Below are 12,750 nucleotides of genomic sequence, written 5' to 3'. Positions count from 1 at the left end.
CATTTGATAGGGTTCTGTAATGCTCTTTGCACTTCCTCCTCCCTCCTCCCCTCTCTCTTTACTAACGTATTTCTAGATTATTTATATTCTCTTCCATCAATAAAATTTTCCTTTAGCTGATCAAAAAAACTATTCATTCAAACTAATGGGGTGAACAACCCATGAACGTCCAATTTGGGCCCGAACCATACCCAGATACCAACAGAATAAAAAAATTATTAAAAAAAAAAAACCCAAATATTACTCCAATTTAAAAATAAAAATAAAAAACTATATATAGTTCTTGGAAGTTAAGTATATATATATAGTCTGGCATAACAACTGTGATCGTTAATTTATAATGATCAAGACCAACCATTACAACAAAACACCACCCATAACCTCAATCAAACATGAACTTGCTCAAGCTGAACATCCTTTGCTTTCAAAGGAACATACTCTCCCAAATATACCTCAAGATGATCCGACAACGTCGACTTGTCGATATTCTCATGGTGATAAGACTTGCAAACGAAGTAGATCACAGTCTGAATGACCAATCCAAACAAAAACAATTTCAACAGCAACAACAGACACAGTATCCCAAACCCGACTCTACCCGCTACGCTCACTGACTCGCCACCATGCACGACTAGTATCTCAAACAGTATCTGTATCGCCACCATAGCGAAGTTGAGCTTGAAGAAGATAACAATGGCGATCCACATCTTCCCTTTGATTAGGTTCTTGCTCTTGATCATGGCTTTGAACCCGTATGAGTCTTCTAGGACCGAGACGACGCTAGCAAGTTGCCAAATAATGGTTAAGTAGATGAACCCAATTGCGTATAAGATGAAAATGATGATCAATACTGCTGCAGCGGCATCGGTGTCTCCGACTGTGAATGCCCAGAGAATGATGAGTAGTACTGCGACCGCGTTGTAGAGGAAGTAAGTGACGAAGGTGCAGAGGAATGTGACCATGAGTCTCTTCCAGACTTTGGGGACTACACTCATCACCTGTTAATAAACAATACAAATCAATGATAAAATTTATACATTTTAATAATTAAAATGTTATATTTTTTCATGATTCTGTATTTTTTTTTTACTGTTATCACTGAATTTTAATTTCTTCAAAAATTAATTACCATGTTTGGTCCCGTTTGTTTATACATTATTTTTATTTTTATTTTTATTTTTATTTTATGGTGTTAAATTATTTGATTTAGTTTCTACCCATGTATATTTATGAGGAGATATAGTTTAAATAAATTAATTATCTATGAACTTGCGAATTAGTACTTTTAGGGCATGTTTGATTTGGTGGATTGGAGCATTGGATTGGGATTATTAATCCGTGAGCCCAATTATCCCATGTTTGTTTTAACATTTTTATTTAGGATTAATAATCCAATGGATAATTAATCCAACAAATTTGTAGGATTATTAGTAATGGGGTAGGGGTGGGATTATTAATCCAATGGATATTAATCCAATTGGATAGTGAATACCACACTAATTTGATAGGATTATTAATACTTCACTATTAGTGTTGTGAATCAAACATGACCTTAGATCTTACTTTTTAATTTACAATAAGGCCTCGTTTGGCAAGAGGCTATTTTAGCCAATTAGCCAAAAAGTTACTAAATTAGCCAAAAAGCCAACAACTCATACCAAAAAGTCAAAGATTCTCTTTTCTCTCTACTTTTTGCACATCTTTTCGTAATTAGCCAAAAAGTCATCCCAAACATACAAGTTTTTTTTACCTACCTTTTTAGCCAAATAGCCAAAAAGTTACTAAATTAGCCTGTTCCCAAACGAGGCTTGTCTCCGTTTGAGAAGTGGGTTGACTTTTTGACTTTTTTTACTATTTTAGCCTGAGTTAAAAATTTTGGTTTGGAAAGGGCTTTTGGGTTTTTTTGTGAGAGAATAGTGTAATGATTATGGGTTAAATGTGATGTTTTGTTTGTTGTGCTTAAAATAGTCTATTTTGTCTTTTGTGGCTAAAATAACTCCAAACCTCTTTGCCAAACGAAAACATGTCACTTTATGAATTTTGTAAATTATATGATGTGCACTTGCAAACTAAACAAAATTTAAATGGGAGTCAAGAACAATAGAATGTGAAAGTTTATACCTTGTTACTGTTTTAAAATTGTTCTACCTTCTCCTGAATTTATTAGTGGAATGAAACAATCTATATAATAAAATAGAGATGTTTTTGAAAATATCTCTTTAAACCTTGTTACTGTTTTAAAATTTTTCTACCTTCTCCTGAATTTATTAGTGGAATGAAACAATCTATATAATAAAATAGAGATGTTTTTAAAAATATCTCTTTAAACCTTGTTACTGTTTTAAAATTTTTCTACCTTCTCCTGAATTTATTAGTGGAAAGAAACAATCTATATAATAAAATAGATATGTTTTTGAAAATATCTCTTTAAGAGTATTTTTAATAATTAGTCATTGGAATTGTTATTGCCATAATTTAACAATTGGAGACAAAAAATGAGCTCGAATGGTTGGTCAATAAATGCCAAAACTTGTATCAAATTTGACATAAATTTTGATAGTAGCCATAACTGTCAACTCATCAAGCAAAGTCTCCCTCCCTCTCTCCTAGCAAAACATCTCTCCCTCATGCCTGTCATTCTGCAAAATCAAACACAGAAACTAGTGTGTTCCGGATGACCGGGCGGTCGTCTGGCCAATCGTCTGAACACACCAGTTTCCATATTTGGTTTTGTCAAAATGGCAGCTGACCATTGGAGCACTATTATTATAATTCTATGATTTTTTACTATTCGTTGTCATAATTTGGCAATGACATTACTATTATAACATTTATCATTAGAGATGCTCTAACTTAATTTGTTTGAATGGCTGAGATTAATTAACCTATGTAATTGACGGTTGGATTTACTTAGATCATAATAAAACATAATTTTTTTAAAAATGTACCTCAAACACAATCGATTAGAACGGCTCAATTGATCATAATATTTTTTCTCACAATTAAAATTATATAAAATAGAGACATATATAAAATTATAATGAATAAACATGTCTATATTAGATTTGGTGTCTTGAAGTCTATTAATTAAGCCAATAAATAAATAAATAATTTAAAACTCTTTTGGTAAATACCTCTCACATGATCTTCGATAATACATGGATTCAAATACTCCTAATACAATTGTATCCGTAGGATAGGATTGGGTTTCTCTCTATTTGAATTTGAGAGGACTTGAAGGATTCATAACAGATGTTATCTTGATTATCTAAACTGTTTATTGTATAGGATTCTTAATATTTAAAATTTAATTGATTTGATAATTGTAACATTTTAACTTTATCGTATTTGTCTCTAAAAAAATAGACAATAAGTATATTTTTTAAAATAGACCATTCATTTTTTTAGAGACAATGTGACACCCCGAACGTTTAATTAAGTATCACATAAATATTTAGAATTATATATATAATTATGGTTGCTTGTGATGATGGGGTATTAAATAAATAAATATATAAATCTAATTTGGCATTAGGTTATCAAATATAGGATTAATTAGAAATTATTTGGGGGCAAATTAACACATTTATGGAATTATAATACTAGTTGGGTCAAACTAAAAATAGTAAATAAATAATATTATTGCTAACAAGAATAATAATAATAAGCTGTAAAGTAAAATAAAATAATTAATTTTATAATGATAAGGAAAAAAAATATAAGATGTAATTTAATTTAAATTAGGAACATTAAAAAAGCTTAACATCAAAACAAATGAATAAATAAATAAAAAGAAAAGAAAATGAAAATTTGTTGGCCCAGCCAATGCTTATGAATTTCGGCCCAAAAGAAAAAGAAAGAAAAAGGGTCCAAGTATAAGATTTAGGCCAAGTTTGGCTAAACTAAAAAAGTGCACTTATTTCATCTTTTTATCTTTTTTGGATCACATCAATCAATATCTCTTCTCTACTTTTTCTACACATAATACAAGAAAAGTCAAAAAATACACTTATTTAATTTTTCCAAACTAGGCCTTAATCTTATCTTGGAAAGATTCAAATCTTATATGGAATTCACAATTAAAAGCTCAATCACCTAGCATCATTATGACCGAGAGAGAGAGAGGAGTACGTGGCTTTCCATCACGGCTTGGTTAACAGTATAAAAAGGGGCAAAGGTGTTGCAAATTAAGGGAGGAAACACGAAAGAACAAAAGAAAGAGGAAAACCGAGAGAGAGGGGTACGTAAGTGAGCATAAGGAATCTATAGTAGGAAAGTTTTGATAGGAAAGTAAGGCTAAGGTTATAATTAAGGTGAGTTATATTATATCTTGTTATATTATTATATGTTTTACGAATGTTTTAAGTTACCATAACTTATTTTATATAAGTTATATTTATTAAGTTATATAAATAAAAGTAATGTTTATAAATATTTCAGTTATGTTGGTTACTTTCTAAATTCTATTTACTTAAAAGGAAATTCATGAATATTTTTGTTTGAATTTTAGTATATATTTAACTATAACCTTATAAACAATTATGTTTTGTAAGTATCACCACGGGAGTCCCACGCCTTGGAGAACTTAAATAACCACTGGCCTCTGTTTGACCACCTTATGGTCCTCTGTTTGTCATGGATCCATTGACTTCTATTCTAACTGTCACTTCTGTGACCTCTGTTCTGTTCTATTTTATACCGTGGTTATGATTATTTATTTACATGATTTTCTGTATTCTGCCACTTTAAATAAATTTTCATTTTAAATTAAAATATGCAAATATTTTAGCCTAACTAATTATCATTGGTTGTTTTACACTCTTGGCATAATATTTCTCACTCTGCTGTGTGCTTATAGCTGTTACCCTTTCAGGTGACGAGATGTAAGGGAAACCCATAACCCCACAAAATGAAACCTGCACATGGACCGATGTTGAATCACTATTTTATCTTTCTTTTTTTATATTTTTGCTTCATTTTGTTGCTATTCGGGGTGGTCACTGAATAATAAAATAATGAAAGTCCTAGAAATGTATTTCCTCTTTCTTAAATAGTAAAATTTCTGTTTACTTTATTTTCACTAGCGCAACTTAATTTGCTTCGAATAAGAATAAGTAAGTAAGCAGTGATTCCAACCCTAAGTCCCTGGGGTTGGGTCATGACAGACAAACACGATTAAATGAAAAAGTTATGATTATCATATCGATTTAATTTTTTTCATGAATAATATATAAGAAAAATATTACAAAATAAACAATTCAAATCATAAAAATAAAACTCATGTTAAACTTTATAGATTTCTTATATTCTCCTTAATTAATATTTTAATTTGAGAGAAACTCAATCTTAATAGGGAATTCACAAAAGCCATTAACCAAAATTCACAATTTCGAATTTTGCTCTCTCCTTGTCCTCGCTATTTTATTAATTTTAATAAATTAGAGTATTTAATATAATAAATGATAAACACATAGCGTGCTTGGCCAGAGGTTCGAAACAAATGGGAATTCAAATATTAATAAATAAATAAATAAATAACAGGATTTATAATTAAATTTGCAATAACATATTAAAATCGGGATTCTAAGTAGGATGGTTAAAAAGGACTTGTGAATCGGATCGTAAAATCGGATTGATAATCATAAAATTTTAATTTTAATGTAAAATAAAATGATAAATTATTTATAATGATAATGTATATATGTTAAATAATTATAAAATCACTAAAGAAAAATAATTAATTTGATGTAATGCATCTTTTATGTTATCACCTAAATTATAAGAGATGTTTTTAAAATGAATTTATAATCAAAATTCTTATATAGATATACATATATAAGAAATGAATAATAAGAATTTATTTTTATTTTGTAAGATTAGAATCGTAGTAGAATTGAGATTGTAATGCCATACTATATGATTTTATGATTAGGATGTAATCACTTTAATACAATCCGAATCGTTTAACGTAATTAGAATTTTAAGATCTTGCTATTTAGACGGGGATCTTGATAGCCATGGTAAGTATATTGAGCATAGATATTATAAAAATGCTAAATGCCTTAAAATATTTACTAAATATTTAATATAAATATGGGACACATAGGGGACCTGTATTGTGTGGATCTCACATCTATATGAAACATTTGATAAAATTTTTAATATCTCTAACATTACTCTAGATATTATAAACAACATTAAATTCACAACCAACAAACAATTGAACAACAAATCATTTACATTTATGTATTAAAAATTCTCTAAAACATATAAATACCTTCCTGAAAGTCACCGGTCGAGCGGTGTAGATGGAGGCGATGGTGTAGACGACAGCAGCAGTAGAGAGGAGGGAGAAGATGAGGAAGCAAGTAAAATACGCTAATCTGAAGAGCCACAAGATGGCCACCTCAGAGGAGACGAGGTCGGAGAGCTTGTCGTGCTTTTGCGTGCCGTCCGGAGTTCCACGTAACTGATATTCATGGTGGTGGATCTTCGAGAAGAGGAGTGCAGAGACTTCCATGTGAGCTAGGAAGATGAAGGAGAGTGGGAGGATTAAAGCAAGGCTGATTTGGCTGAAGATCTTCCTCCATGCTATGATGATCTTGTATGACTCTACGTAGATGCCGAAAAAGCCTAGAAATTGCATTTCTTCTTGTTCTCTATCCATGGTGGTTTGGTTTGGTTTTGCTTCAATGGAGAGGAGAGCAGAGGAGGGAGGAGATGAAGTTGGGGAGAGGGATTGTGAGGTGGGAGATTATAGGAGATGGGGTTTGGAATTTGGACTTTTTTATCTGTGAAACGACCCCTTGTTTTAAACGACCAAGTCAAAGTCTTCTCTTTTTGTTTGTTTCTTGTTTATTTTCTTTGTTTTTATAAATTTTATTGGATTAGAATGAAAAATAGAAAGAAAAAAAAAAGTTTTCACTCTCCACTCTATTTCACATGTTTTTTTTTTTATCATTATTTTGAATCATCTCATTATTGATTCTTTATTTGGAGATAATCATTCAAAAAAAAATAAAGATATATAATATATTGCCAAGTAATTGGTGATATAAAAAGTAAAGAATTAAAGGTGATACGTAGCTGTACATAAGTGATGAAGTATTTAAGTGTAATACTATTAAAACAATATGATACCATATAAAATAGCACTTTAATTATGCAGTATAAATTGTGCAAAAATAATTCTGCCTATGTCGTACAGAATACTACTGATACATATTTGACCATATTTAATCAACTTTGTCCAATAAAAAAGTCACAAAAAAATTAGCACATAATAAAAACTTGAAGAGGCAGAAAAATAAAATTTTGATTAAATATGATTTTTTAAAAAAAAAATAAAATCGGTGCATTTCACTGTTAGCTAAATATTATCTAATGTTTTAATTTGTTAAAAAATATGAGTGGAATATGAAATCATAAAAAAATTATAATAGATAAAAAGACAAAATAGAGAGGAATAAATAATAGGAGATTTATTAGAAAATCATTTTTTAACTGTTTGTATCTTAATTAGTCCATAAGATATTCTTATATTCCAATAAGTCCTATTATTTGAATATTTGATCTACTAAATCCTAATTCTCATATTTAAAGTACTTTATGGACATTTTTATCCTTATAAATATTTTTTGAACAGTTAGCAATTTGGTGATATGAATATTCATATTTTACAATGTGAATGTAAATATTCACATTGACAGTGTGAAGATTCACATTGATATATTAGGATTCACATTGATCGTGTGAATGTTCATATTGACAATGTGAACATTCATATCACGAAACATTCATACTATAAATATAAATATTATTAGGAATATTTGGGTAACTAGATCACTTATAGGACTTATCGGAATATAAGAAAATAATATGGACTACATGAAACATATGTAGATGAAAAGAAATTTATAAAAAAGTACCCCATAAATAAAAAGGATATTTCATTAAAAAAAATATTTTTCATAATACTGTACATTTATTACCTTCTATACGTCCCTGGTGTTGTCCAAAATAAAAAATAAAAATCTTATATCAATAGATATATAACAAATTAAAAGTCCACACAAAATATATTTAATCATTGTAAGTTAAATTATACATCTCAAACATTTTCTCGAGTATTACATCAATTTTATATTTTTACTTTTTTGGCATAGTGATGAATTATGCTTTCCATTTATTTGATTTCTGAGCAAAATCCCTTTTCACTCCATTTATGATAAAAGGGTGTGACAAAAAAGAAAGGGGCATAATCGTAGTTTACCCAGAATAGTGAGGTGATTTTGCTAGGAAGGAGTAGCATTAATCCAAAAAGGAGGAAACTTCTATTTGCACATCCCCATTCATCTCTTTGGACACCCCCATTCATCTCTTTGCACACATTTAATAAAAATTATTTTTATTATAATTTTATTTTTAAATAAAATTATTATTGTGGACATCAAATAAATATATTTGGAAGTTAAATGTCGAAAAAATAATAAAAAATCAGAATTCTACTTTCGAACCAATTGTTTATTTTCGAAATGCTACTTCCGAATCAATTATTTATTAAAAAAGATGTGTATAGAGTGTAATGGGTGTCTGCAAATAGAATCTCCCCAAAAAGGACAGCAACAACTTGGTTGGTTTGCCTTTCATAATATTAAATAGGTATCATATAGTATTATTTTTCGTAATTATTAAATTTTTTAATATGAATTATTATTATCTCTTAATTATTTAAAAATATATTACTTATAGTTAATTAAAATATCACGTAAACTATATCAAATAATACTATATGGGCTTGTTTAATTACAAATATTATAGCATAAGACCGTAATTACTAATTAACGAACTCACAATCACATATTTGATTGTAAATTTTATTAATCGAATAATATGTACGATGAATATCTTATCCGATAAAATTGGTGAAATTTTAATATTGAGATCGACTGAGAATCATAATTTTAAATACAAAAAAATAAATACATAATAAATTTAATTAAATAATTAATTTTCTACTAATTCATAAAATTATATTTTTTTATTATTAATTTTATTAATCAAACCGGGCCTATATATAATAGTTACCCGTTCCATACGCAAGGAAAGTTTATAAGGAGCGGTCTTCAGTCCCCTTTCCAACCCGGTTGGTGAGTCAACATACCAGTACTATGCCCCACGGACCACGACTTAAATGACCAATCACTTTGTTTGGTTCCTATTTTTTTAAAATAATTTTTAGTAAATTCTACACTCTTATTTTTTATATTTTTTTGTTTTTATTAAATTTTTTTAATATTTTATGCAAATTTTTTACTTTTTAGACACACCTAACATTAATACACTTAAAAAGTAAAAAAATTGAACAAAAAATCTTTTAAAAATTCACTAAATAACAAAAATACAAAAAAATTCAAGAATTTAGTACATTTTTTATATTTTTATGTATTTCTTAATTTTTTCACAATTTTTTTACTTTTTAGACACATCTAAGTAAGGTGTATCTAAAAAAATTAAAAAAAATGTTTAAAATTTTAAAAATATTCACTAAAAACAAAAAAACACGAAAATCAAAAAATTCAGTTTTCAAAAAAGTTAATCCAGAAAATTCAAACCAAACACAGTGAATAATTTTCTGGTCTTTGTTATATATCATATTTATCAGTCTTAAATTATTAAATTTAAAAATCTCAATTTTAAGGTGAAATTGACCTATTATTGAATTAATTTAAACTCATTTTAATAATTTAAATCGTTCATTTTATACAATTAATTAAGAAATAATATATGCAAAAAATCAAATTGATCCAATATAAATTGTCATACTACTAAATTATTTTTATCTATATGACCTACATATTTTAAAAACATACCGTCAATAATATCTGTGATTTGATCATATAATTATTTATGTCATATTAATCTAATTATTCACACGTATGTAGGGATGACAATTTGAATCCAACTCGATGGGGACCCGACCCCCCGACCTCAAATTGAGCGGGTTTTTCCCGAAAAAAACCTCCGACGGGACGGGGATAGTATTCAGAAATCAATTCCCGAATAGTTTCGGGCCGAGGACGAGGATAAGTGTACCAGCCCCGTACCCGGCCCGGCCCTATTTATCCACGATGTGAAATTACTATTTACCCCTATATATATATATATATATATACCAAACCCTCATCTCACTTTCACTTCTCTCTCTCACAGCTACGTCTCTCAACTCTCTCTCTCTCACTCACTGACTTCTCTCCCCCTCTCAGATCCACCACCACTACCGTCCAGTTCGCACCAGCACCACTACCTCGTCTCTCATTCAGATCCACCACCACCACCGCCGCCCAGCTCGCACTACCACTTCACCTCCGTCATCGACCCTCCACCTCCGTCCACCTCATCACTCTCGCACCTCTTCTCTACCTCTGTCTACCTCGCACCGCCACCCCGCCTCCTCCGTCGTCCATCGCGCCGATCTTCTCCGTCGTTCGTCGCAGTTCCATCGCTTCCGTCGTCCTCTCTCTCTCTCTCTCTCTCTCTCTCTGTGACACACTCAGATACACAGATCTGAGATATGTTATTGTTGATGATTTTGTTGATTGTTGATGATATAAATGATGAGATCTCAGTCTCAAATCTGTGTTGATGTTGCTTCTTTTTTTTTTTTTTTTTTGAATCGGGGAATTTTCGGGGTTAGGGAAATCCGATCCCCGTTAGGGGATGGGGACGGGGATGGTGATAGGTTCCCCGTCGGGGATTGGGGCCGGGGACGGGGGAGGTTTTACCATCGGAGACGGGGAGTGTGATCCCCGGCACCGCCCGCCCCTCCCCGTTGCCATTCCTACGCGTATGTCTTAGTTTGTCTTAGTTTGTTATATGAGTTAGACGATTCAAATTATTCATATAGGTACAAATTAGTCTAAAATAAAAGATAAAAAAAATTGAAGAATGTAAGACACTTTTTACTAAATTTGATACACTTTTTAATATTTTTACATGTTTTGAAGATATTTTTTATACACTTTCTAATATTAAGTGGTGTTTTGGAAAGTTGGTAAAAAATTGACTTTTTGACTTTTTGGTAACTTTTTATGTAGAAAAAACTAATTTGTTTTGTGATTTTTTTTGTATAAAAAAACTAAAAATTCAAAAAATTAACTTTTTATCAAGTTCCCATTCACTCTCACCTCTCTAAATAATGTCTAGAGACACTTGCTAACATTTGCCTTTATGTAATTCAAAAAAACAATTATAAAACGCTATTGATTCAGCACAGATAACTGTTTTTGAAGAGAACTATATAAATTTTGCTAATTTACAATAACGTGAAAATCATGTTGTGTATAATATGTGGGGCTCACATTTAATTTTATATTCTAATGGGGACTAATTCTCTTATCTTAGCAAACAAATGTGGCTATAATCTACCATTGATAGACAATTTACTGTACATGATGTAAGGACACACTAATTAAATGAAAATTCTGTGGTATACATCCTAAAGGGATCTGCGCCATATGCCCCTAATTACAACCTTTGATATTTTTTATTAAGATTTATTAAGGTGTTAGTTAGGATTTAATTATACATATTATGGAATTAGTTGTAACTCGTATTGGTTATAATAATATTTTAATTATATCTTATTTGTTATTTGATTATAACTCTTTGTGTTTTTTTAGTTATAACTTCTATAAGACCGAGTTATGACATTTGTAATTATCGAAATTATAAATACTTAACATAGATATGGTATACACCCTTATAACATTGTCCTTTATAATATCCAAATGTCATGGTTTTAGTAAAATTCAATGGATTCGTTGATCCAATTCAATAATCTTATCTGTTTAATTTCTAAGTCACCTTTATATTAATTTAATAATTGTATTATAGTGATTTTCATCGTATTTGTTTGCAAATAAATTAAACCACAAGTATAAAAATTATGTAATTATGAGTATTAAATCAAATTAATTTTTTTTTTTTTTTATAAATGAGATACATACAAAAGTTTAAGAGATAAACAAACTGGTCATGTCTTATTTTTTTTATCTAACTGGAGAGAAGCTGTCACTTTTAGTTGACAATAACATCGCAATGTTAACCCAAACTTATGAACTCCGCGCCCTGAAATTTACACCCATAAAAAATATATTATAATTGATTCCTTCTTTTCTTATGTATCAATATATCGGTTTCTTCTAAGTTGGCTTATAAGTTTGTTTTCCTATAAAAAATAAAAAATAAAATAGGTAATTCGGCATGTTTACATTTCGGAAAAAAAAAAAAAAAAACTATAATCACTTAAAAAATCATTGGACAAGTAAAAAAAAATTAAAAAATGTCAAATAAATTAATTTATTTAAGCAACAATTTATTTGTTAAATTATTTTTAAGCAATAGATTCACTTAAAAACTGAGTGCCGAAGGATCAATTAGTGATGTTGACGGCATAATCAATCATAAAAGCATTGATAATATCTATAAGAAAAATCAAAATTTGAAGAAAGAAAGAGAGACTAGTAAAGGTTGGTATTATATGTCATTTTCTTGAGCAAATGGACCCTCCAAGAAATGCAGCTTTGGCAAATTAAAATAAGATTATGCTTTCAATGAGAATATTATCAAAAGGGCTCTCACAAAGTATGCTGTCGTGTTTTTCCTTTTCATATGTTTTTTATTTTTGTTTTCACTTGCCTGTTAAAGGAAGACACGTAAGGTTCTGTGAATAATTCTGTATTCCTCTTC

The 12,750-nt window shown here is 29.5% G+C and overlaps 1 protein-coding gene across 1 annotated transcript; it reads right to left on the bottom strand.

Moving 5' to 3' along the window:
* Positions 1-249: 249 nt before the first annotated feature.
* On the bottom strand, positions 250-6,813 carry LOC114285546 (uncharacterized). The gene is made up of 2 exons (XM_028228583.2): positions 6,278-6,813; positions 250-998 (listed from the first exon to the last, which is right to left on the bottom strand). The coding sequence occupies exons 1-2, from the start codon at positions 6,665-6,667 to the stop codon at positions 387-389; spliced, it is 1,002 nt and encodes a 333-aa protein (XP_028084384.2). The 5' UTR covers positions 6,668-6,813; the 3' UTR covers positions 250-386.
* Between the last annotated feature and the right edge of the window lie 5,937 nt (positions 6,814-12,750).

This window comes from Camellia sinensis, chromosome 6 (genome assembly GCF_055761805.1).
Source record: "Camellia sinensis isolate YWXY chromosome 6, ASM5576180v1, whole genome shotgun sequence".
In the NCBI taxonomy this organism is placed as follows: Eukaryota; Viridiplantae; Streptophyta; class Magnoliopsida; order Ericales; family Theaceae; genus Camellia; species Camellia sinensis.
The sequence above is the reverse complement of the archived record's forward strand: the minus strand, read 5'-3'. Positions and strand labels throughout refer to the sequence as shown.